The sequence below is a fragment of the Ictalurus furcatus genome, chromosome 24, assembly GCF_023375685.1.
Source record: "Ictalurus furcatus strain D&B chromosome 24, Billie_1.0, whole genome shotgun sequence".
Lineage (NCBI taxonomy): Eukaryota > Metazoa > Chordata > Actinopteri > Siluriformes > Ictaluridae > Ictalurus > Ictalurus furcatus.
Window position 1 is genome coordinate 16,256,475 of NC_071278.1, and position 27,968 is coordinate 16,284,442.

The 27,968-nt window shown below is 40.0% G+C and overlaps 1 protein-coding gene across 2 annotated transcripts; it reads left to right on the forward strand.

Annotated features, from left to right (window-relative positions):
• Positions 1-761: 761 nt before the first annotated feature.
• Positions 762-27,794, forward strand: ptp4a2b (protein tyrosine phosphatase 4A2b). 2 transcript variants are annotated; one of them, XM_053612694.1, is made up of 7 exons: positions 762-894; positions 20,772-21,053; positions 21,369-21,477; positions 21,584-21,676; positions 25,034-25,164; positions 25,966-26,040; positions 26,134-27,794. In XM_053612694.1, exons 2-7 carry the CDS (start codon positions 21,049-21,051, stop codon positions 26,243-26,245), a joined length of 525 nt encoding a protein of 174 aa, XP_053468669.1. In that variant the 5' UTR covers positions 762-894; positions 20,772-21,048; the 3' UTR covers positions 26,246-27,794. The 2 variants fall into 2 exon arrangements, with proteins under 2 accessions (XP_053468669.1, XP_053468670.1); XM_053612695.1 differs by lacking the exon at positions 762-894 and adding an exon at positions 9,872-10,818.
• The last annotated feature ends 174 nt before the right edge of the window (positions 27,795-27,968 follow it).

Sequence of the window (27,968 nt, forward strand, 5' to 3'; positions counted from 1 at the left end):
ATCTTTCATTCTACGTCATGTGTGGCTCACTCTTTCCAGTCACTTGACTTATGACTCATTCAGGCCTGAAGCATATCTTGGCCGTCGTACAAGTACGGTTTGTTTTTTCTCTGAAATTAGATATGTAACACGTGTCGAGTCGGCTTTACATTACACAACCGTATAGTACCCGCGGTTCTGATGAACTTCTTTCAAATTCAATCTTATGACCGAATCTCTTTCACCGTCACGCCCCTGGAAAAAACTATCAAAGGGCGTTTTGACGTCAATATGACGCCACGACGTCCCCGGTTGGCGCTACGGCTGTTCAATTCCGGGTATGTTTGAATCGACTCTGATTCTGATTCCATGGTTGATCCCAAACGATACTTTTCTCGATCCAGAATAGGAAAGATCTTATGATTATCAAATAAACACGGTCATATCACTTTTGTTAAGTGCTTTATACACCATATTTAGTTGATACAACAAATGACAGCGGATCTTGGCTTTCTGCTTCTTCTTCTTTTCTTTGACCAAGTTTAATGTGTTAGATTTGAACATTTAATTACCATCACATTTAGCAGTACAATTAAGTGAGAAATGCTACACACGTTACCTTATGATACTTTACAGCTACTGACGCCAGTTTAACATGTATCGTTGCTTTTCCAGAACCGACAATACCAAAACAACTACATTGTATGGCATTCGATTCCTGGGTTTTTATAGAATCGACTCTTTTGCGAATCGACTCCAAGCCTGTGTAGCCTCGCCCCCGATACTACAGAATCGAGACAACTCACTTGTTTAGTATGTGTGTGAAGAGGAAGAACGTCTCTTAGCGTTAAAAAACCCGCTCCTGTCCACCTTCTCAGCGATTGTTACGGGATTTCAATGTTCAACCTGTTTGTTGTAAGTATTTATATATCACTTTCTTTCTCACTTTGTTTGAGAACGGTGTAGCAAATAAAACGTGTTTTTCCCTCCCGCAGCAGTAGCGTCTCAGGCTTCTTGCAGTTAGCTAGCATTCAGTCGCCGCTAGCCGGCCACCCAAGTCAGCTAGCGTACCAAGCTAACGGGGAAATGTGGCAGCCATTTGCGAGCACGAGACGTTTCAGAATCGCATATAAATCTATCTCGCTAGCATTTCTGTGGAATAATTAACTGTATGATATATTACATGTTTTTTTTATTATATCTTTTAAACATATATGACAAAGAAGTATCGGTGTGTAAACCTCGGGTTTAGTTGAGCCTGATTAGCTGGCCAGCCACGCGCTCCTTCTGACTGCCAGTCGGTTAGCAATAAAAGCTACAGCTCCACACTTCTGGCGTGTCGACTGCTCGACTGTCATTTTTTTAAACGTTAAGCTCGAACACCGTGTCCTTGAGCATGTCTTGTCTAGTAGTATTATTTTTTAAAACCAGAATCTAGTTAGACATGTATGTTAATCTTGCTAGCTGTCCATGTTGGCGCGGTTGAGGTTGAGACCGCTTCAACCGGCTGGAAATGCAACATAGCAACACTAACTAGTCTTCAGTCTTGGCTAGTTGTTGTTTACCAGTAGTGTTATCTTAAACAGAAGCGTCTTTCTGTTTCGCTATATATAAATATAAATAAATAAAAATATAGATTAGGCACAGTTTCTGGATTCGTTTAGAGTAAGAGAGTTCAGCTAGCAGTCTGCAGTTAGCATTATATTTTATGTAGACTGTTCAGTGTTAGTATCTGTCCTGTTAGTCAGAGAGCAATCTGTGGGTTTTCTTCCTCTCTTGACTTGTAATACGTGTGAGATGAGCATGTGAAGTTTGCTATGATCTCGTCCTGTGATCACGCAGTGAACAAGTGCTGCAGACATGTCTGGACATGAGTGAACAAGGGCTTTTTTTATTATTATTATTATTTATTAAAGAAACCACTGACAGAACGGTTTATTTAAAAATGACCAAAGATCACCGTTGCTCTAACGGTAAAGACACCGATTTCTTTTTATTTCTAGATAGTGAACTTCCTCAACACTTCCTCATACCACACCATAGACATGTACATAATACTGTCCATGAAGACGTTTGAGTAGACTGCGTGAGATTAAATACTGTGTTCAGGTGTTGATTATCCTTTACCTTCTCTAAAATGTTATTGTTACAGCTTGTGTGTGGGGTAAGGGATGAGCCATATGGACCTATAACTATATCGCGATATCTTCTGGTATTTATTGCGATAACGAGATCAGTGATGATTATAAATATAGTACCGTGCACCACTGTTTTTAGCTACAAGTTATAGCTGTGATCTTGAGAGCCTCTGAAACACAAACATTGGTCTAAAGTTAAAAATTGTTTTCTGTAACCGAACCAGTTCCTGATTGTAGAGGTACAGTAGCTCCTCGTTTAGCGATAAACTCCTCCTCAGCTTCACGTCCGCCTTCCGCCGTATTTGTTTTCGCTCTGCACGTGAGCTGTGAACGGGTCGCACACAGAAACACGTCATTAATCGTTATTATCGAGGGAAGACTGATTCCTATCGTGGGGAGAATTTCTACTGGTATATCGCAAACGATAAGATAATCGTCCATCCCTAGTGTGTGGTTACTGTAATTTTTATTGCACGATTTAGCTATAATTCCCCTCCTGATCATGAGCCTAACCCCTTTTTCTTGGAGAAATATTCATATATAGTATAATAGTAAATCAACTGAAGTGTTTTATTACCCTTGTTAGCTATTCTTTTTTCATTTTTTTTTTTATTGATTGATAAACACACCACTTTTTTTTTTTATCAGTTTATAGTTACATTTAGTGTCGAGTAACATCTGCAAGACCGTTAAGTTGCTGTTATCGTTTGAATTATAGCAGCTATAAACAGTTAGTCCCTCATTAGCCTTGTGATGTTACCGAGAAACCGGAAAGGGCAAAGTCGTCTGTCCTGAAGACACTTCCATGAAGAAAAAACTCAGGAGCGCATTTTTACACTGTTTATTATTAACTTGAGATTACGTGGAGTGTCCGCCATACAAGGTCCTGTGTTAGTCGTTACTATAGAAGTGACGACGGCAACCATTAGAACCAGCGCGTTAATATAACCCTGTGATTTTAATTACAGCTGGCACTACTGTCAAAGCTGCTGTTGTAGAAAATGAATCAATACCATTAGATGTAATAGTACAGTATAGATAGATACAGTGTGTGATTCGGTCTGTTTTAGTGGTTTTAAAAGGATAATTTTGACAAAGGTGTGCACCAGGCATTCAGTGTGATCTTGCCTGAAGTGCTCTGAACTAGTTAGCATGTTTTGATGGCGCTGAATAAACCATAACAGTGGATGTCATTTTGGAGATTGGCACTGATGCTGGTTTTTGAAGTTGTTGGGCAAATGACTAGGAGACACAACTGAGTAAAGTACAGTGAATGTCTTGTTTTAATTTACCAACGTGTTCATTGCACTTGGACTGCATGGTTAGTTTTTAGAGCAAATCCACAGGGCCACGGGAATTTATATGAATTTGTTACAGTAACCTTTAATGCTCATTTTCATAACTAGTTAAACTTGCACTAGACTTCTTACTTATGACTTACCATCCTGTACTTAACGTTTAACTTTGAGACCATATCACTGTTGCTTAACATCAGCTGTCACGGATATCAGCGCTGCTTCATTAAAGGAAGCAAAAGAAGCGAAGTAGGTCTTAGATGTGGAAAGGTGTCTACTCTGCAGTTTCCTTTCCCTCCAAATGAACTGTGGTTTTAAATGTTCTGCATCTTTTCACAACAATGACAAAACCCCATAGTTCAAACTAAAGAAGCCTACAAATAACATAACATTCACTGAATTGTTTAAAAAAGAATACTGCACTGCTCTTGGAAATGCTGCCTTCTGTCAAATGAATGTTTTGGGGAAACTGCAGAAACCATGTAGATATAGAGATTTCTTTTAACTAAAATAGGTACGCACCTGGTTTCAACATGAACTGTTTGACATTTCTGGACATGTTTACTTCAGGTGATAGGGTTTGTAAAATATTTTCCCAGTGAGTGTACACCATTTATTTATTTTTAGGTAAGTGTTTAAAAATACAGTTATATACAGTCAATATCATCGAAAGTTTTCCGGACACGTTGCGATATTAACTTTTTGTCTGCTTTCAATGGAAATTCTCACACATTTTCAGGACTTTGGACTTCCATGTCCATCAAATGATCCATTTAAAGGACATTTTCCATGAGAAGATCCAGATGAACTCTGTCCAGCCTTTTTCAATCTTAATCCTCTTCCTGCCACTACATTCGATAAGGATATCAACATCAGCAATTTTATTTATTTATTTGTTTGTCGGTCTTTTTCAGAATTCGGGCTTGAGCTAAATGGCACATCCTAGATAGTATGCTTTGATCGAGAAGCTGTAAGTTGTAACTTTTGCCTGTGAATAAATTTTTTTTGGGGGGGGGCGGGCACGTTACGTCACGGTAGCTGGAACTCACCGTGGTCACGCCCACTGAGTGGCAAAACGACTGAGCAGCAGCATTAGTGTACAGCGTGAATTCAGAAAAAAAACGCATCTAAAATGGGGGGGAAAGCTGTTGTGCGATCGACTCAATAGTAGTAACAGATTGAACAAGAATTCGTAGCTATCTTTTTACAGACTGTCAAAAAACCATTCATTTTATTTAATTTATTTTTTCTACTAACTCGAGCAGTATAAGTGTATGTTCTTTGGCATGTGATATTCATGCTGTACAACGATGATTAATAATTTGCTACGTATTTCTTTTTAAACGCTACCTGTTTCCATTGATGAATAACGGGAGCTCATTCATTCTGTGACTGTGTTTTACCTTCACAAATATATAACGTTAGTATGTGGAAGCAGTGTTCGCTACAAACAAACTAGGACTAGCTAGCTTGTGGTTTACTAGATAAAATTATATCATGAATTAAAAATATTTGTACATACCTGTCCACATACAACCAGAATGTTTATTGTTGTTCTTGTCACTTTAATTTCTCCAACAATTTGAGAAAGCCTGAAAGGGTTTTATATTCTTTCAGGCTTTGCTTAGTGTAGTTCCCTGGCGTCAAAATCAGGTACATATAAATGTCAGGAAAACCGATTTCTGGCCACATGCGAATGTCCATGGACCACAGGTTCTTGGGCAAGTTGTAATGGTCACTGTCAAGTCTACCTGCCTTTAATTTAAGCTGATAATTGTTAGTTATACTAGCTTTTTTGCAGCTTCCCCTATTAAAACCGGACATTTTGCTGGATGTTTTGCCACTCAGTCTGGAAGAGGGGGGGTGTGTACCTGCAGGAAAGTGATGTCGATGCATACCCTCTCTATACATATACAGCCTACCTCAAATGGCTCCATCTACCTTGTATTTACAGCTTTTGTGTTTGCTTAGGCATTTTAAATGAACATTAATATCAGAATGTTTTTTTTGTTTGTTTGTTTTTCAGAATGGTTAGATTGTGCATTCAGGTGAAATGTCTGTGTGGTTTCTGTAGACGGGTCAGGAGAAAATAAGCAGTACACCTGAACACCGATCAAATTTCAAATCAAATCGTGACGAGTTAGTTATTTATTTATTTATATAAGATTTGGTGTTTTTTTTTTTTTTTTTTTTTAATTCATAGAACACTGAAAGTGGAAGCACCTGGCTTCATAACACAGTTGGTTCTCGTGTTTGCGTTTTGCCTCACATTTTACAAGTTTACTGTCAGGGAAGTCGCATCAACAAGGAAGTGGCGGACTTGTGGCAGCATTTGCAAGCGCCTGCGCCTTTACCAAAAGCAGGTCAGCGTTGCCATCTGAGCAGCAGATCTTTTGCTTTCTGTTGTAAGTTGGTATGGTACTGTTTGTTTTGTTTTGTTTTTCTTTGGGTAACATCTTGGGTAGTTTTCCCAACACAGTTTACACTGTAATCTGTCACAGCACAAATTTTAATAACAAACAGCACTGGTGTATTTATTTTTCTTTCTTTCTTTTTGTTATGTGCCAACTTATGATATGCAGCCGTTTAATTGAAATGTGCAGTTCTGCACAGCCTGTGATGCTATGTTTATGTTCTCATTTGACCAGTCTAGGTACAGTAGTCATGAAATGAGCCCTCTAGTCTGATTGATTAATTGCTAAGTTATTTAATTAATGTTAAGCAGCCCACATTGTTACCTTATTACATGTGAAGTTGAAATAGGAAGCTGAAACAGGCTGAATCATTTACAGCTAGTTGTATATAATATCGTAATTATACTACAATAGAAAATCGTGTTCACTGCATTTTAACGGTGGCTTTTATTAGTATGAAATATTTAGTTCTTACTGCATTCACTCCAGCAAGCTACAAGCAGGCAAACTAACAGTACTAGCTATGTACACTCACCAAGGACCATCAGCGCTAACATCTTTTCCGCTTCCTTCCAAGCTTTAATGTCTCTAAGCTCATTTAATGAGAAGTTGTCATATTACAGGATAACCGCAGTAAGTGTTTGTTCCATTTTTGCTCATCGAACCATAAATGGTAACTTGTTTCATGGAGGGTTTAGAGTGAGGGAACTGAAAAAGCTTCGGACCACACTTGTGCCATAGGATTGTCACTGTGTCGTATCTAAACATGAGACCTTTGTCACTTCTTGCCATGGCTATAGAGTAAGGCAGATATTTTTAATTTTTATATTTGATGGTCTCCGTGATTGATCAGGAGAAAACTGGACATAACTGGATATACCACAGACACGACAATGGTGTCACTGGCCAACATGTTTCTGGTGACCTTCACACCAGGCAGTATTTTCTTCAGGCTGCCAGTGGTCAGTGATGGACTCCAGAGGTTTTGTATCTGTTTATGCTCCTGTCAGAAAAGCAAACAGTAGCTGCAAACGTACTGGCAGCTGAATTCCAACAGGTTGTAGCAAAAAGCAACTCCAGCATCCACTAGTTCATTTGAGAGTGTGAAGAATTTCCCTCCACTTGTTCCTTCTGCTAGCTTTTTAGTCCCTCATTAATTGACTGTTGACATGTATGAGCAAAACAAGGCACCAATTCCCTGTTCACTGTCTCTTGGCAATGGCACCTGTCTTGTTGCTGGTGTTGTCATGCACATCTGCTAGCACTTTGCACCCCAGGTCCCTGGCCCCATTCTCTCTCTTAAATATTCCCCAATGTTGTCTACATGTTCATGCGCCACTACAGCTTCTCATCAGTGATTAAATGGCCTGTTATATAGCCACATGTTCTGTAGTCAATATAAGGTGTGTAATGGAATTTGGAATTTGGAACACACATTTTTCTCTGGTTTGTTTCATCATTGCTGCTATACTCAAGCAGTGATGTTGTAGTCAGCAAATGGTTCCACCAGTAGACTTTCACCAGTTAACTAGCAGAGTACTAGTGGTTGAACAATACATAAAATTCAAATTCTATATGATCTGAGTAATTGTGTCTTGATACAATATATTGTCGATGCTCTTATATAAGCCTTAGGTTTCCATTTTAAATTGAATAAAACATATGTAAAAAAAAAATACTGTTACACCCCAGATAATTGCATCAAATTACAAGTCATTTATTTTGTGCCCATCTCGAAATAGGTTAAAGATTAAAACCTCTCTACATGTGTCTGAAGACTTTTCTTTACAATTTTATTTTCTTTTAATTTCAGATTTATTTATGACCTGACAGAAGTTTTGTTACTTTGTGTTCAAATTATCTCTAGTGTACAAGTTGCCATCATGTGATGTTTTGTTTTTGTTTCATCACCGCCTTTCCCAGGCTGATAAAGATCAGCATGGTAAAAGTAGTTTTAAATTACAAATGCAGCTATAGATTATTTTAAAAAATAATAATAATAATTGTTCTAACAAATATTGGCTCAAATGGGTGCTTGGTTTACCAAAGGATATGAAATCCTAACAACCACCTATCATCAGGTCGGTCGAATATTTTGCTACCATCATGAGGCTACATTTTTTTTTTTTCCCCCCCTACTAAAGCTAATTTATAAGGTCATTGCTTGCATGTTATCATGCGTTTTGGTACAAACTTAAGCCTCTTTAATGCTGCTGCAATCTGTGTTTTTTTTCCTGGGAGATATGACGAGGTAAGAGATTTTTCTTGGCCTCAAGAGACTGAAACTTATCAGTTATTTTATCATGCATACTTTTGTCGAACAATTCCCAAACCAACAGCAGAGGAGAACGGTCCATAAACTAACAAGTTTATCAATTATGAGTCTGACTTGGTCAGCAGGATTACATTATTATATTACATGCCTAATGGATGTAAGGTCTAAGGCTGTGTTCAAAATCGCGTATTGTGACTACCTACTGCGTTCAATTCAGTAACTAGTGCTCGGCCATTGATACAGTACGTACTGATCAGTATAAGTGTCTCGCATGAATACAATCCGGACAAACTATGTCTGCCATGTTGGCATTGTCATGTGACTCGCAACTTAATAAGAGCAGACGCGCTGTCTGCCGCCATTTCTGATTCTGACAGCTCTTCTGTGCCAGTCCTGTTGCCTTATGGGATAGCACAGTGTGCATTGCTTCTATACTGCAGAATCTCGGCAGACGCAGTAGGTCATCCGGACATTTATCACCTACTGTTTTACAGTTGTAATCAAAATTATTCAACCCCCAATGTAAATCAGGTTTATTGTCAAAATTTACAGACTTTCAGCTGTTTGCAATGAACAAATCAAGCAAAAGCCATTGAAATGGTTCAACACAACAAATGATTCAAGTGGTTTCCCCAAATTCAACTGAAAATGCAACTTGTAGTGATTTTTTTTGTAATGAATTATTCAACCCCCTGAATAGAATTCCTCGCAACAGCACAAATATGTAAAACAGGTGTTGTCTCAAGCACATCTGATGCAACTAAGCAAGGGCTTCATTAGTTGCACCAGCTGTGCTTGAGCTGGAGCACATGAAATACCTGAACTGGCTAGGGGCAGAAAGTGTATGAAATACCCGGACGGGGAAGAAAAAAGGAAGCTATCAACGGCCGCAACCAGATTTCTGAGAAGGCAGGTTGTGAAAAACTCTCGATTAAACGCAGAAGGCTTCCATGCCAGAACTCCAAGATGTACACCACTACTGACTCAAAAGCACAAGAAAAATCGGCTCACGATCTTATAAATAAGCCACAATTTTTGAGGTTCTGTTCTGTGGCGCGATGAAACAAAACCGGAGCTTTTCGGCACGAAAGATCAGCGGTATGTCTGGAGGAAGAAGAATTAAGAAAGGTCATTCTGTCCACAGTCAAGCATGGTCGTGGCTCGGTGATGCTCTGGGGCTGCTTTGTATCTTCTGGCACTGGAAACCTGCAGCGTGTGGAAGGCAAGATGGATTCTCCGAAGAAACGATCAGGAAATCCTAGGAGAAAACATGCCATCTGTGAGGAAGCTGAAGCTTGGGCGTCATTGGACCTTCCAACAGGACAGTGATCCCAAGCATACCTCAAAAAGGTTTGGTTGCAGAAGAAGTCCTGGAAGATTCTACAGTGCCTTCACAGTCGCCGACTTGAACCCCATAAAAGATCTGTGGTGGGATTTGAAGAAGGCGGTTGCAGCATGCAAACCCAAGAATATTACTGAACTGGAGGCTATTGCTTATGAGGAACGGGATAAGATTCCTCAGGAACGCTGCAGAAGCTCTGCATCTCGTTTGCAGCAGGTCATAACAGCAAAAGCGTGCTCTACTAAGTACTAAAGATGTTAGTCATGAAGTTGTTGAATAATTGTGAAACTGGAGAAATCATTACAAGTTGCATTTTCAGTTGAATTTGGGGAAACCACTTGAATCATTCGTTGTGCTGAACTGTTTCAATTGCTTTTGTTTGATTTGTTCATTGCAAACAGCTGAAAGTCTGTAAATTGACAATAAACCTGATTTGCAATGGGGGGGGTTGAATAATTGATTGCGACTGCATGAATACTGAGAATTCGGAAATACTACTCCTTTGGTGTACTGCTTTTCGCCATTGTATAGTAGGGTGGTAGGGATATTCGGATGCAGCCTAAGAGTACTGTTTTGTGTGTCTGAAACAGATCATTGAGGTGGATTTTAAGGGGTGAGTCCCTCTTTCATGATTAGAAAGCACTTGAGGAATGTAGGCAGACAGGCCACTGGAATGTGTGTGGCCTTAAGCACATGGCTTCAGGTGTATTTATAGCTCCGAAGCCTATATTCATCAGTTTTATTTTTGGCCCTGATTAAATACTGTATATGGCTGTCTTCTTAGTTCTCAGGAGATCTTAATTGTGTCTGAAGGATTTACCACATACCAAATGTGGGCACTGGCCAGCTTTCATCCTGTCTTAAACCTTCATTTGTGTGCATGCTCTTAGGAAAAGCATTTCTGAGAACTGACTCTTGTTGTGTCCCTTGAATTTTGTTGAATATGCAGAATTTAAAGTGTTACTGTTTTCTCGTCAATTCAAGTTCCTCTTCCTGTAGTCAAGTTTCATTAAACTCCTGTGTTGCTTTATCACATACAAACCTGACCACAGAAACAGCCAGCTGACATTAGCATGAGGACATGGTTAAGTATTTAGCAGCTGGTACCGGTTGTTGGTTATATAAAGTTTTCCTTCATCTCTTTCGTCATGTGGAATAAGTTTTAAACGTTACCAATTAAATTAAATGGGTATAAAAGGAAGAAGTTTCAACTAGCGCTTTTTTTTTTTTTTTTTTTTTTTAACTGTGAATTCCTTCATGGGTGTTGGCAACGCTTAACCTTTTTAATCTTTCTTGGGACTGTTGGAAACAAAGCGTCAGAGCACTCAGTTTTGGGGTAGAAACACTTTCAAGCCAAAAGAATGCAGTGTGAGCGGTACGTTTTTACATATTTCCATTTTGCCGTTTTATTCATGTTCAGCGTGTTTGCTCCGTAAGTGTGTATGCGCAACAGTGCACTTTGGAAGAAGTGAAGTGTCCTGTCTGTGTTTGGTCACTGGCCGCGGCTCTCTTTCATCAGGACAGTGGTGGAATTTAACCTCTCGAATGTTGTCAATTGTGTGGGTTGGTGTTGGGACAACTGCGTGGGTTTTGTGACTTAATGGTATATGGTGGTGTAAAGCAGCTCAAACTGGTCTTGGACCTTGGATGATGGCCATAGTAACATCTCCACTAAACCAGTGCCAAGTTGTCAGCACACTAATTGAAAATGTTTATACGTGTGGTAATGTCAGCCTAAAGATGCCTGCAGCTTAGTATTTATGTTGCTGTAATGTGAAACCTAGCCCACGTTTTTAATTCAAGAGAGTGCCTTATAGTTATAATAAGAAACTGTGTAGAATACGTTTCTTCTAGCTGTGAAGTGACAGTAGTGCTGTAATATTTAATCAGATATCTTTTGTAACGGGGAGAGAAATAGAGAGAACTGTATTAGACGTTTTAAATGCTTGTTCAGTGTATTTTTGTTATTTTGTGAAAGGGTCCTACCTGGGCTGATACCTACAACTGTGTTGACATCATCATGAGTGCACTTACACTTTAAACTCGAACACGAGGGGAAACGTTCCCGTTATTGGACTTTATCAAAGGGTTGTTTTGCAATTTGTTGTGAGCTTGGTGAATCAGCGATTAATGACAGCGCACTATCTCAAGGGGAACAGTGTCACCTTGGCCTGAGAACACAGTTTGAGTGTACTGGGTCAGAATGTTTGTCCTTTGCAGTCAAGGAAGGGTGGGGTTTATGTCTTGAGTATGTGGGTGGATGTTTTACCTCTAGGTGTGATTGGTATACAGTACACACATCAATGCATGGAAGCTGTCCTCTGCTGCTTGCCCTCTGAAACAATTAGTCTCTTTGAATTAGGGTTATGACACTGAAGATTTGACTTTGATACCAAGTGTAGGTTATAGTATCTCAGTTCCATAACCGAACAATATTTTTGCAATGAATGAATAAATGTAAGAGAATTGCGAACCCAGAATTCAAACTGTAAGCCCTAAATGATCATTTATCCCATTTATATGACTTTAAATCATCGGCAAGTTTAAAAATGAATAAATAAACCACTAAATAATTCAAACATGTTTCGGTTAATAATATCTGAAATGATGCATTTGAGCAACACTGCTCTGATCAGTCCTGACTCAGGAAGCAGGTTGCGGTTGTCTGAATTGTTGTAAACGCCTCAAGTTCTTCTCACATGCATGCACAAACACATTAGTTATAGTGGGTATAGTTTAAGCCCAGTACTGTAACCACTGCAAACGTCAGAAATAGAGTCAAGTAAACGTGGGGATTGGTGGGTGATATTCAGACCACATGCTGTGTTTTTCAAATGAGTTACTGGGTGGAGTGTATAACCTCTACCCCTGCTTATTACGCTCTTTTTTTTCAAAATTGTGCTATTCAAAAAAAAAAATTAACAATTAGTTTGTTATAGCCGTTTCGAAGAAGTGAATTCAGTGGCACAAGATTCATATCTGTGTACAGGAAAAAGCACTGAATCATATGTTTTCATATTTAGCCAACGGAAGTCCATCAGGACATTGTCATGCAAGTGTAGGTCGTGATGCTTGTGTGACATTACTTGTGAAATTGCGCCTGTTTGCAGTAGAATTATAACACTTCTTGCACGTTGGGTAGGATATGCCTGTTCATTGCATGCCTTTATCAGCAAGGTAAGAATAACTATGGCCAAGTCTCACTCTTTGAGAATGTCTTCCAAAAGTTGAAGGCACAAAACCTGTTTTCATTAGCGTACACGGTGTGATTTGCCTATACGCAGAATGCAGTGTCAGCTTAGGGTTGGCCTTTTTAAATGCCAAGTTAACTGAGTTTCAGAAGACTTGTTGGGCACACCCTGCACGGCTTCTGAAATACAGAAGGATTTTAAAAATATTTTGAGTCAAGTTTATATATTTTTTTTGGTCCTAAGGGTGCAGACTTTGAGACAACGTATCACCCGTGTTTTGCAATTTAAAAAATCTCACTTTCAGCAGGAAAGCAGAGCTGGACACATCTTGCTTGACTGTTTTGTGCCATGTATACACAGCAAAGAAGTATCAGAAGTATCATGTCACACTACCATGAAATTGGTTGCCATTGTGGACCAATGTTTGCGTCCTGTTTTGAAAACTTTTCAGAATGACAAATTAGGGTTAAAATTGAGGTGAAAATCCTGCTGCTTAATCCAGCCTTGGTCCTAGCAGAAGTGTATAGGTACGTGAGTTGGCGTGTGTCCTATCTCCCTCTGCTATTCTTGCTGTCCCCCAGCCCAAGGCCACTAATCTCACCCAACTTATCCTTAAGCAGTCTGAGATAAAGCTTCACTCTACAGCTGCAGCCCTGTCCTGGGAAGGAGCTAGTGTATACTGCTGACTCAGACATTACCAAAGCATTTATACACTGTGTTATACAATGGTTGGATCTGGACAAAATCCAGTTGGTGATGGTGGTTTTTTGTTTGTTTTTTTTCTCCCCACCACACCTGTAACTTTCTGCTGGCTACTTTATTATTTTGTTTTCCAGATATAGCCACAATAGTTACTTTGCTGTAAGTGGGATAGGATTTTAATGTGACAAAAAAATCTTGTTAAAAAAATGCTGATACATAGAGGGAAATGCCAGAGCTCAGTTTCAGAAGTATTCAGACATGACAAACACGTAGTATCAATTAATTACTTACAATTTGGTTTATACACGTTATTGTTCAGTGCCTTACAGTGTTGAAATGTGGGGTGTTGAAAATATTGCAATATTGGTGCAGTTTTTGTTCTAGTATTGAATTGGTATAAAATATTAATACTCCATTTTATATTACTTTCTTTTATCTTCATCTTATTGTATCATGGCTGGCTTGATATTAAGAATTACACCATATTTCTGTTGAATTTTCTTCTGATTGGTCGTGTTGATTAACTTTATATAATTGCATCGTGGACTCACTCAGGTTGTGAGTTTTTATTAAAAAAATTTTTTTTTTAAATATTCATTCCAATAGGTTATTGTTTCTGTAGTAACTGTAGTGTATGGTGTAACTTGTATGGTGGATGTACGACATAAACAGAGTTTTAAAAGTGTAATCTTTGATATGGTGACGTTTCCTATCAGATGTTTGAGCATTTTTGGGAGGAGGTCTCCAGTGTCAACACTGACGGGCAGAGGTCAAACTGTAACTTCACGCTTTATAACCAGGGACCGTCTTCGGGACAGAGGGCTTTGTGGTTCTCTGTTACATGACAAGTTGCGTTTGTTTTGTCTTATTAACTTCAAGACAGATTAAAATGAGAGGCAGGTGAGGGAACATCTGTTTACACACTGTATCTGTTGTAATGTAAGTAATAACAGGAACAGATCGTTTTTTGCAGATGTTCCACAACGTTAAACGTATCTCTCTAAACAGATAAAATGTGCAAGCTGGTGTTCTTTAATTTAAAAGAAAAAAATGTTCTGAAATGGATAATTGCTGTGATATAAGAAGAACTTTGAGGTGTTATAGAAAAAAAAATAGTGGTGACAGTAAGAGTGACTCGGCTTGGTGTTGGGCCTTGTTCCTTACTTATTTTATTACTTGCTCATTTTAGGGTGTTTAATAGTGAAGCTCAATTCTCATTATCTTTCTGCCTCCAACCTTCTCCTAATCAGCTCCTCACAGGCAGCAGTGTAGTCCCGTGTGTCCTTACATGCTGTGACTTCGCACCCTGGCTCCTTGGGTATCTTTGCAGCCCGTGGATGTGTTTCACCAAAAGACACAGTACAGCTCAAGTGCCTTGGAAGGATTTGTAGCCTAAATTGAAGGGATCTGTGGGGATTAGCACCCTGGAGTAGGACATGTTAGCCCTTCCAAAGCCCCTTAATCCCATGTTTTCTACAAGCAAGGAAGAAGTGGAACAAGGCATTGAGGGAAAAGGCTTCTCGGGCTACGTTTGATAAACACAGCAAGCTTATGTTTATACCTTTTTGTAAGACAATCACAGATTTATGTTGAATTAATTCTCTCTGAACTGTAGAGCTTCAATTTGCTTCTTTTCTTACTGTTGGAGTACATTTACTTCTTCACAGGAAGTGTGGTTCAGGCAGCCAGTCTAAACTTTAACTTTCATGCTAACATTGCAGGTGCGTGTTCTGAATAAGGAGAATACTCTAGTTTGAAAAGTGCAAAGTCATGCTTCCTGGAGTTCTAGCTCTGCCAGCAGCGATCGACTTTTTGGACTTGTGCGTTCTCTGTATTTGTAGTTCTCGTTATCACAGTGTACGCAAGGTGATGGCAGCCAAGCTGTGTCCTGTGTTTCCCAGCTGCACAGAGTGGTCTGTGAAGAAGAGAGCGTAAGGAACAGATAACGAGGACACTGAGAAGAGAGTGTAACACGAAAAGAAGAGTGGCACTGTTACTGCGCGTACTTGGTGAACTCTGCTAGTTAACAAGAAGCTGCGTTTCACAGAACACCGAGCCGTTTCTGAGAAGTTCCCATTTTTCTTTCTGTTCACACAGCATACAGATGGTGTGCGCGTGTGGGGGTGTACTAGGTGGCGGAGGTTTGTAACACAGCAGTCACCTCATAGGGTGCATAGGGTGCCTTGGTGCTAGTGAGGAAAAAAAACACCGGAAAGTGCTTTCTGCTAACAGCAGAGTTAAACACTTTCAAAACACTGCATGCAACTGTACGGGTTAATATTTACATTTAACATTTATTTATTCAGACCTAGCCTATTTTCCAAGGTAAATATTGAATATACCTTTAATATACCCGTAAGTATAATTTTAATAGAAAGCCATATGCTATCAGAGACCAGAAACTCATCTGATGTAAGTGAATCTTTAGACAGGATGCAGCTTGATGTTTTAGACAGAATTGTATTTTATTTCCACCATGACTATGGAGTCAAATTGAGGACTATAGAAAAATTTAATAGTACTAACCTTTATTTATGTAATACATGTACACCCGCCATCCACTTTAATTGGAACGCTTGCGCATTCATGTAATTATAAAATCAGCCAATCATGTGGCAGTAGGGATTCCCCTAGACCCCCCTCTGCCCAATATAATCATGGCCTATTACCCGATCACACAACAACTACCAGCACAGGAGGGTGAAGGCTATAGTGTGCTTCCTTCAAGGTACCTGTAATGTTTCTCTCTGCAACTTCAGGGGCGGCTTAACGCACTCTGAGGAAAACACTGTCCGCCAACATCTGCATGTATGAGCTCTCAGAGCCCCGTGGCTGGCTAGTGTTGCTGTGATTGATGGGGGAGAGAGAGTATGCCACCCCTCCCTCCCGCTTTTGTCCTCTTGGCCACGGATGGCTGTAGCATCATTAGGATTCGAACTAGCGATCTCCGTTCTATAGGGCGAACGCTTTTCTGTTGTGCCAGTCGTTAGCTTAGAAACACCTTTTTGATGAGAGCGATCAGAAGAGAATGACCAGACTGGTTCAAGCAGACAGGAAGTCTCCAGTAACTCAAATAACCTCTCTTTACAACTGTGGTGAGCAGAAAAGCCTCTCGCAATGCACTACTGCTGTCAGGTCAAACATGCTTTAAGGTAAGATGTTTGAACGTGACACTAAATGGGATGATACTTTTACCACCTGGTTATTTATCATCTGTTTGGTCGTGTCAGTTTTATGTGTCCGTTTTAAAAGCTTGTTAAATCTCCGTTCTGTTGTGAGTTTTAGATGTTTGTTTAAGAACACGCAAGCCTTGCGAGTGTGGCATGACACTTTATAGCATGTGTTACTTCTCATGATGAGTTTAAGACTTGTCATTTCTCTTTATGCACACATCGCTTGCCTCTCGATCTGTGCAGTGTAGAAGTGTAATTACAGGAAGGTTTGCAAATGTGGCAGTTTGATATGCAAAATTTCCCAGCAGATCAGAGGAACTATTTAAAGGTTCAGGCTAAACAGCTGCAGCTCTGTTTACTGGATTGTAAGCTGAATTGTGCTATCTAAAAGTGTTCCTGATGAGCCTGTTAATTTGCTTAAGTACAGTGTAGTGTCTGTGTTTTGTAAAATCTTGTCTTGTGCTGCTTCTCAGTTGCCCTGTGGGAGTACTTTGGGCTCGGTTATCCTCTTTGAACCAATACTTTAGCTGGGCCCTTTGTTGCAAGTTTGAGAATGCTTCTCTTGATTCTCCTAGCCCAGGTCTTGTTCGCCTTGTCTCCTTTGACACAATCACACGACCTTGTACCTTACTCGCCATTTAAAACGGTCTGTTTGATCATCCAGTGGCTTGTTTTGGAAGTAGTTTTTGAGTCCACCCTTTCTCCTATGAATTATAAGGTCACAGTCTAACCCAGGTTCTCTGAAGTTCTTTCACAGACGCTTATTGTCTGCGAATTGTGTCCAAAAGGCCAAGAATGACTGGACAACTTTTCTGTAGTGCCTGTTTTGTGCTGTGTGTTTGTCTGTAGTTCACTGGTTTGGTTCTTGCTGTTTTTTTTTGTTTGTTTTTTTTCTTCTTCCCCTAGTAAAGTGTTTTACTGTGAAACAGGCTGGGCAACTGTCCTCCTCTTTCTCCAACCTAGATCTTTTTGTTTTCTTCCTTTGGTCCCCCCCTGTAGTGGGCGATATGATGGTTCATCCATACCGATTGTAATTTTTTGGAAGGTGTGGATTTTGTCCATAAAATTATACAAGTCCACACTTTTTTTTTTTTTTAAAATGGAAATGAAAGAATATAATTCCACCTAATTTAAACATGCGACGCAAAAGACTGAGACTTGTGGTTGTGCACAAAACATTGCTTGCACGGTTTCTTTCAGCCACTCTGAGCTCTGGTCTCTGAAGTGCTGTCATTGGTTAGTCAAATTTGTATTGATGGGAAAAGTTAACGACTCTGAACTGTTCCACTGAAATGTCAGTGAGATTGATCGATCGCTTAATCACTTGTAGAGATGCTCAGCATCAGTTATTAGAAAATGCTGATGTCTCTATCCACAAATTAACAGACAAGTATCTCTATTTTTTTTTTATATATAGAATATATATATATTTTTTATAGATAGTGTGGCTTGCAAACGATGCTCATTTTCCCACAGGAACATGTGCAGGATTGGGCACTTGCACGTCGATCTTTGTCAAATGAAACATGAAAGAAATGTGTGACGCAGGTGTTGGTATCTATCACAAACGGAGGATCAATTTTCTTTTTCAACTGAGATTTTTGAGCCACACTTCCCACTACTATACAGTAGATGTCTGTCTTCATTTTTCAGTCTACAAATAGGGAGGCTGTAGAGTCCATTATCAGTAGTGCGCTACTATATTGTGGCAATTTACAGTTGGGATTTCGGATGTAGGTTTGATCAAGGGTACATACAGTGTATCTGGAAAGTATTCACAGTGCTTCACTTTTTCCAGATTTTATATTACAGCCTTATTCCAAAATGGATTCAATTTATTATTTTCCTCAAAATTACCCCATACTGACAACGTGAAAGAAGTTTGTTTGAAATCTTTGCAAATTTATTAAAAATAAAAAACAAAAAAGCACATGTACATAAGTATTCTCGGCCTTTGCCATAAAACTCAAAATTGTGCTCAGGTGCATCCTGTTTCCACTGATCATCCTTGAGATGTTTCTACAAGTTGATTGGAGTCCACCTGTGGTAAATTCAGTTGATTGGACATGATTTGGAAAGGTACACACCTGTCTATATAAGGTCCCACAGTTAACAATGCATGTCAGAGCACAAACCAAGCCATGAAGTCCAAGGAATTGTCTGTAAACCTCCGAGACAGGATTGTATCGAAGCACAGATCTGGGGAAGGGTGCAGAAACCTTTCTCTGTGTCTCTGTGGAGAGAAGAGAGCCTTCCAGAAGAACAACCATCTCTGCAGCACTCCTCCAATCAGGCCTTTATGGTAGAGTGGCCAGAAAGGCACATGACAGCCCGTCTGGAGTTTGCCAAAAGGTACCTGAAGGACTCTCAGACCATGAGAAACAAAATTGTCTGGTCTGATGAAAAAAGGTTGACCTCTTTGGCCTGAATGGCTAGCGTCATGTCTGGAGGAAATCAGGCACCAGTCATCACCTGGCCAATACCATCCCTACAGTGAAGCATGGTGGTGGCAGCATCATGCTGTGGGGATGTTTTTCAGTGGCAGGAACTGGGAGACTAGTCGGGTTTGAGGGAAAGATGAGTGCAGCAATGTACAGAGACATTCTTGATGAAAACCTGCTCCAGAGTGCTCTGGACCTCAGACTGGGGCGAAGGTTCACCTTCCAACAGGACAACGACCTTAAGCACACAGCCAAGATAACAAAGGAGTGGCTACAGGACAACTCTGTGAATGTCCTTGAGTGGCCCAGCCAGAGCCCAGACTTGAACCCGATTGAACATCTCTGGAGAGATCTGAAAATGGCTGTGCATCGACGCTCCCCATCCAACCTGATGGAGCTTGAGAGGTCCTGCAAAGAAGAATGGGAGAAACTGCCCAAAAATAGGTGTGCCAAGCTTGTAGCATCATATTCAAAAACACTTGAGGCTGTAATTGCTGCCAAAGGTGCTTCAACAAAGTATTGAACAAAGGCTGTGAATACTTGCGTGCCTTTTTTAAAATTTATTTTAAATAAATTTGCAAAGATTTCAAGCAAACTTCTTTCACGTTGTCATTATGGAGTATTGTTTGTAGAATTTTGAGGGAAATAATGAATTTAATCCATTTTGGAATAAGGCTGTAACATAAAATGTGGAAAAAGTGAAACGCTGTGAATACTTTCCGGATGCACTGTATGCGTACTAAGTAGTATGTGGACACCTGACAATCACACCCACATGTGCTTTTTGAAAATTCCATTCCATATTTAGTCCCCCTTTGTTATAATAAACTCCACTCTTCTTGGGAAGGCTTTTCACTAGATTTTGGAGCATAGCTGTGGGGATTTATGGTCGTTCAACCACAAGAGCATTAGTGAGGTTGGGTGAGGAGGTCTGGGGTGCAGTCAGCGTTCCAGTTCATCCTAAAGTCGTTCAGTGTGCTTGAGGTCAGGGCTCTGTGCAGGACACTCGATTTCTACGTCTCACGTTGTGCACAGGGGCATTGTCATGCTGCAACATGTTTGGGCCTCCTAGTTCAGGTGAAGGGAAATTGTAAAGCTACAGTATACAGAGAGATCCTATAGAATTGTGTGCTGCTAACTTTGTGGCAACAGTTTGCAGAAGGCCCAAATATGGCTGTGATGGTTAGGTTTCCACAAACTGTTTGTCATGTAGAGCAAGTTTCAGTTCTTTTTGCTCTGATGGTAAGCCACCAGAGAATGAATGATTGCTAGACTGCTCTAGTATGCAATATCATGCCTGTTTGCACAAGTAAATAAATAAATAAATAAAAAGTCATGTAGCACTTTTGCTGTATATTCAAGCTGTTCAATATAGAAGAAATGCAATATTGAGAGTGTAAGCAGTTTACATTTGATTGCTTATGGAAGGTGCTTGATCAGGTTTGTTGTCAGAAATTCAGTGTAGGATATAAAATTCAGGGTTTCTAAAAAGAAACAAAGACTGAAATCACTAACTACCCTTACATAGAAGGAAAAAAAAACCCCTGATGATTATGTACGAGTTTGGACACCTACAATGTAACACGTAGTGTATAATTGCTAGTGCCTAGCATTTTTTTTTTCCAGAAACAACTTTCAGGAAAATTATGGCACCATGCTTCATCCCTGGTTTAAATTTAGATGGCCTATAAATGGATCTGATGTTTAGATACTGTAATTTGAATGTATTTTGAAAGCTGCTCGTTGCAGTACTGATTTTGAAGATGTAAATGCAGTTTCACGCCACATCATGGTTTGACTTCGTTTCTCTTCTCTCGACAGTGTTTCCGTGCAGATCCGGGCCGCACATTTATGGCGTTTGTGAGTGGAGACTTCTGCCATGCTCAGCACCTCAGCATTGTGAACGAGTGAATCATCAGCCCCCCACGGGACTACGCTACCCAGAAACCCCCCTGACACTGGGTTAGCACTGGGCCCTGTCTGTCTCTCCTGAATCCCCCTGGGATTACGCGTAGTCCTCAGCCTGAGCGCAAACAAGTTCTCTGTCCCTCCCCTGCCGCTTTCTGTCTCTACAGTCAATCCGAAACACCTCTCCTGAATGGGGTAATCTACAGTTGTCTCATTAGATGACTGAAGAATAGTCCTTTTTTTTGTTTTTATTTTATTTTTTATTTTTTTTACCTTTTTACCCTCATTCATCATCTTTTGTACATCCTTTGTGCACTGTGGACGAGACCATCCTCCATTTTTGTATTTATTTTTTATTTTTGTAGTCCAGTGCCCTCAATCTCACCCACACTCGTGTTTTTTTTTTTTATTATTATTATTTATTTTACCTTTTACTAAAAGTCCTTGCTGAATCTGAGCCAAAGTATTTTTAAGGAACAGGAATCAAACATTTTTATTACTGTTTTAAAGCCGTCTTGCCAACATGAACCGCCCTGCCGCTGTTGAAATTACTTATGAGTGCATGAGATTCCTCATCACGCACAACCCTACCAACTCTACGCTCAACAAGTTCACAGAGGTAAGTGTGTGTGTGTGTGTGTGTGTGTGTGTTGATCCTCCTCTAAGTGGGTGTGTATGTGTGTAAAAGACAAGGATGTAACCTGTGCTCTGACTCTGCCCTCAAGGAACTGAAGAAATTTGAGGTAAACACACTTGTGCGGGTGTGCGAGGCCACTTACGACAAGGCGCCGGTGGAGAGGGAGGGCATCCAGGTCCTGGTAAGCACCATTTGTTCAGGTTTCTTACTATAAGCCACTTGCGCACTCAAATTACTCTTGAACACACACACACACACACACACACAAACTCTCACTCACTATGTACTGACTAGCTCTGGATTGCTGTCTTATATAAACCCCCTCAAGCAGGGAAAATCCTGAGGATCTGCCCCCTGTGTATAGGCCACAGTGAAACTGAAGTATAGTGTTCTGTCATATAACTGAGTGGAATCAGACATGGTGCACTGTCTTCACAAACCGCTGTCAGCATGTCCTCTTAAAGTCCACAAGTCTGTATAGTCCGTCATTTCAGTAACCTACAGCTGCTATACAAAGTCCCCTTGAAGGCATTTCAGCACACGTAGAGCAGCAAGTCATGTAAAACAAGCTAAATACATAACAGTAACAGAGGTGTGGTCAGTAATGAGGCTCATGATGGAGGCTTCTTTTGTTCCTATATCATGTCACCTGTGCGACTTAAAGATTTCACAGTAGAGGAATTTATTCTCTTTCACTCACCCCCTTTTTTCTTATTCTAGTATTCTAGTGAGTGGATATATATTTTTCCCTTAGGTGAGTGCCAGTCAACAGTAAGAAAACAAGCCAGTGCAGCACCTTTTTGTAACCAGCCAGAGACTTTAGTCCCACACACTTGGTTTCTGTTGGCTCACAAGACTGAGGTTTATGATTTCACAGGTCAGAATATTTCTGGTTAAACTTGGGGCAAAGTGAAAGTAACTGTAACCAGATGCAAATTTGTGTCTTTCGCATCCTTTCCTCTACACTGAATAGGCTTTTCTACAATATGAAATGCTTTTGCTTTTCAAAAAAAAAACCCCAGAAAAGCCACAGCACAGGGTTCAAAATCATAACCGCTATGGCTAATAGGGATGTCACGAGAACCGATACTTCAGTATCAAATCAGTGCCAACATTCTTAAAACGGGATGGTACTTGTTTTAGCGTAGGTACTGTTGGTAATGACGGTTCAGAGGTTGCAATTCTTCTGGAACTGATGGGGGCAGCAAATACGCGTTAAGTGTTCTAGTCGGTCCACAAGTGGTAAAGAGGAAGAAGAACGCCTACAAGCACACGGGAAAAACTACAGAAGATGGCGACAAGTTTAGCTCCGCCCCGACTCGTTGAGAGGAAAGGTGGTAGGAGTTTGGTAGTCCACCTTAACACTTGTAGCCTCCACTTTTTTTTTAATTTTATTTTTAAACCACACCGTGGTATCGACTTTGGTATCGTGTACTTTTGGTGCTCTCGGTACCGACTACTAGATTTTTGGTATCGTGACATTCCTAATGGCCAAAAGAGACACTTGTATAAAATTCTGAACAGCTGAAGATTATAAAATACCATTTCTACCAAAGCTACAATGGCCGCTGATGAACATGCCTTAAACCGTTTTTTTTTTTTTTTGTCATGCGGTTGCAAAGAATGGATGTTCAGACTGCATTAACCTGCGTCCAGATGGGTTTTACGTGTTTAAAATCAAAACCCGTAATAATCGATACGTGTCTGCACACCAGTCGCAGTCATGCAGCATTTTGATGATGAATTTAAATGAAAAATCTGAAGTAGTGCAAACGATGTAGAGCTATGCTATGCAGAATGTGACATTTGTGCTGGTTTCGTAAATATCACAAATTAATGGTAGCCAGCTGCTGTTAGAAAAATGCAAGTCATGCCTGGATGTGATCCCATCCATATAGCTAGATAGCTACGAGAGAGAAGCAGATAAGTGTGGAGTCAGGCAAGGACAGTTAAGCCTGCTGAGTTATGTTATTCCTTATTTTTCCCCTGGCTTGAGGTGGGGCCTTTATACTGGGGTGTACTAAGAACCATGATGATTTGAGGTTGATGAGGTTGTACAATTATCCTGTCATGAATGTTTTATACTGTCCCAGAACAGATATTAAACATCTGATCTCACGGACTGTTTTATTCCTTATTTTGTCCACCGCCAGATCATACGTCGCTGTCTACTATCATGGTGTCACATGCAGTCTGTATTTTGTGCCTGTTTTGAATGGATGGCATGAATAAATATTTGGACAGCTGTGGAAGTTATAAAAGTCTAAATCTCTTAGCCTTGGCTATATGGTTGACAGAGGTTTATAGGTTAAGAGAGAAGCCAGCAACTTTTCTTTTTTTTTTCTTTTTTTTTTTTTAAAGGTTGAAGTTTCCAACCCTTTCGTGTACTAATCCTGTAAACGTTTGACCCAGCTCAGTAAACCCCCGATTTTGTTCTGGAAATGCTATTTGGTCATGACCCAGCTAAACTAATTTAGGAATTAAAATGAAATGAATGTGCTGGAAATGAATAAAAGCAGTGCAGCGTGGAAGGAAAGAAAAGAGAACAGGGTTGTGGAACAGTTATTTGACTCATTTTTTTTTTTTTAGCAGTGAGTGCGAATATTTTGAGCGTTCCATGGATATCGGTATCGTCACCTGTGTTTTTGTTTAAAAAAAAAAAAAAAAGGTTTTTATCAATTTTCCTATTAAAAATGCCAGAGAAGGTTTCACTGTGTGCGTGCGTGAGAGAGAGCACAAGCGAGTGCGTGCGCGTGAGAGAGAGAGAGAATATGCAGGGACCGGGGAAAGGTATGTGTAAAGTAAAGAGAGAGAACCTGTTTTAGCCGGTAGTGAGCAGAATCTTCAGTTCAGAGGGAACAGTAGGGCAACCAGCCTTCACACTCTATTTTCTTTCTTTCTTTCTTTCTTCTCTCACTCATTGTTGTGATAATTGATTTCTCTGCTAGGCCATGTTTCGACAATGAATTTGTCAGAAAACCAAACTACTCCCACCAGATGACGTTAGATTTGTGCGTCATTTCGGTGAACTCGATACGTCCTGCCTCAGAGCGCTTACCCAGTCCCCCCCCCTTCCATTTCCCACTCTCTGCCCTGTGACTCGTTATCTCTCACTCTCCCTTTTTTCCTCCCATCCCTCTTAGTCTCATCTTCCCAGCCTGATTATCTTTTAATCTCTGGACTACCTCCTCTCCTTTTTTTGGCCCAAACCATCTCTCCTGCATTCTCTTATGTTAGTCTTCTTTGTTACTCTGGCTGGGAGGAGGTTGGCAGATCTCTGTGGTCATTAATAGTTTGTGAGAAATCCATGCTTTCGCTATGCTTTTTAGCTCAAGGCTGACCCCTGGGCCCTTCGCTGTAGTTCTTGGGATTAGCTTAGTAGTAAGTGCTTCACAGCTCAGACTTGCCATTGAACTCATCCACCCCTCAGCTGTATTGAAATCCAGTGTTTTCAGAAAGTGTATGCATTGTGAAGTAGTCATGACTTATTTATATTTGCTTGCATGTCCCGTCCCGTCCTGTCCCCCAACACACACAGGACTGGCCCTTTGATGATGGAGCTCCACCCCCGACCCAGATCGTTGATGATTGGCTAAATTTGCTGAAGACCAAGTTCCGCGATCAACCAGGATGTTGCGTTGCCGTGCACTGTGTGGCGGGATTGGGCCGGTGAGTAAAACCGCCAGGAACAAGGAACAGGGTGCTTTCCCCTTTCCTGTAACTGCTTATGGTCTTATTAGGTTCTTGATTTATTTCTATATTTATATCCAATGCAAATATCGCAGCCCTCTTTCGAACACGTTGTTGAGGCTTTCCTTATCGATGGCTTGTAACTTGCTTATCCAAGTCAATGGCTGTAACTACCATCCTGAGGTGACGGTACAGAGAAATATCCAATCAGCTGTTTGATTAGCTTGGCGATGAGCTTCTGCCCCAAACCAGTCGCACACATGTTCGTCCAAACATTGATTTGCTCATTCCTGTTGCCAGCTTACTTTCCTATTTAAGATCAAGCCACCCCCCCCCCCCCCCCCTTTTTGTTTGTTTGTTTGTTTGTTTGTTTTGTAATGGGGGCATTAGCGCATAGAACTCTCGCCATTGTTTTTGCATTAATTCCTGTATACTCATTGGGCTTAAGGCACTCCACAAAACCACTTGGGCGCTGCGCCGAAGCCTTCGGTAGGGTAAACCCTGCATTTGTAAATTAATGTATATTTATTCGAACAATGATACAGCAGGTAAAAAGTGTTGAATTAATATTAACCTAATTCATAAAACACTATTCATAATGAATGCAACCCAAAGTAGTTCACAGCAATAAAAAGGAATAATCGGAGAGAACAAATATATAAAATGTGTTTGAGTGATGATTTCAAATAAAAAAGAGGGATAACAATGATAATGGAACATTTTATTTTGTAATTATTTAATGTTTTTGTTTAAGTTCTACTTGTTTTTCTTTTCCTGTAGAGCCCCTGTACTTGTGGCCTTGGCCTTGATCGAGAGTGGGATGAAGTATGAGGATGCAGTGCAGTTTATCCGGCAGTACGTAACTCTCATGCACACAAACAGGACCTTTTTATTGGTACTGGTCATTTCTTGGAATCGCCTCTCACCCTTCGTCTGTTCTGTTTTCAGGAAGAGACGTGGAGCCTTCAACTCCAAACAGCTTCTTTACCTCGAAAAATACAGACCTAAGATGCGCCTGCGGTTCAAGGATGCGAACGGTCACACCTGCTGCATCCAGTAAAGTGCCAGTTGTACACAACTAATGGGAAATTCACTTAGTGCAAGCTGTGGGTGATTAATGTGATGGTTAATATTCTGAGTCATGACTAATCGAATTACCGAGATGTAACAAATTAAACCTGATCTGTGGATTCACCAGCTGTATGAATGAGAGAGGTCAAAGCACACAGATATGGCTGCCTCCTGGTTACCAGTGTACCAGTCACGGCTATAACACACAGCAGTTCCTCATGACTTCCCAATGTCCAATCATGGGATAACTTTTTATTCTCCATTATTCTAAAATGAATTATTTTAACCATTATGAAAAGATGTGTATTTGTGTAATGCTGTTGGTTATGACTAAATTGAACCTTGCTGTTATAATTGGACGAGGATATACACAATTAAAAAAAAAAATTAGACAATAACTTCTTTTATTAAAACATTTCTTTTAGTTGCTGAAAAGGACCAAACGAGCTCTTTTCTCCATTTCCAGAAGTCACTTTTAATTTAGGGGCAGGATGGGGTTTTAAATGTCAACTGTATTTATTCACTATAATTATCTAGTCTTGTCAGGAGTATGGTTGGGGCCAGGACACTTTTCCCCTTTTATGGAGCCATGTTTTTTTTTCATTTTAGTTTTCTGAATCTCTGGGGAGTGCAATATTCAGTCCAGTTTAGAAAAGCAATCATTCTTTAGGACTATTCTACATGCGTGCGCACACACAAACAGAGGAGAATGGCTTGATTTTAGGTACTTTTAAATTGCCATGTCTGCTTACTCTTCAGTAGTGGGTCAGTTAAAGGCTTTGCTGTAGGCCGGACTGTCCGTACACTTTTGCTGTGGATGGGAAACTTGATTTTGATTTAGTAGTTTGGTTTTTTTTTTTTTGTTTTTTTAATCTTTGCCCACATTTTGAAAAATATCCCCATCTTGTTTTTAAAATGAATAAATAATTGATATGAACTCTCAATCATCTTTTGTGTTTTTATACTTTTGGGGTTCTGTGTGAAAATTTCTGTCCAGTTTAAGATCTAACATTTATGTAGATGTAGTAAAGGATGGGGTTCCTGGATCATTCCTGCATTATGTAACGAACATACCTGTAGGCAAGCAGGAGAGAAGGGAATACTCGAGGAACTTAAATTTAATAGCAGTATTTGTTTGTGGTGTCTTGTTTCTCAGCGCTTCAGTGCTGCTAGTAAGCAGTAGGAGAAGAGTGGTTTCGACATGATCTATTATCTTCGGCTGTAGTACTCGTTTCTGTAGCACCATCTACTGGATTTAAAAGATGAATACCATATTGAGACCCTATTTTTCTCCTCAATCGTCTATAGCTTAAAGCAGTAATTCATGCACGCACTGTAAATTCATATTTTTAAAAAAAAAAAATTGTAACTTGCCACTAAAACTTCCCCCGCATTCTTAGCTACACATTTCTTCTTAAAAGCTTACTGAGAAAGAAAATCACAGATTAAGAGGAAAGGAAGGGTGTACTTACATTGTCATGAATGAATATTGTGAAAAGTTGGTTGATGCTGATTGAGTAGTAAACTCCTAAACAAAATCCCATTGAACGATGCTAAAAAAAAAAAAAAAAGACTACTAAAATGACCTTGATATACTTGAAAACAATGATTAAAATGCTCATATGCCAAATATATTTTTGGCAAATTGTTAATCTATATTATACATGTGTACTAATGACAGGATTTGCAGCTATTGGACTCCCAGTCACCTT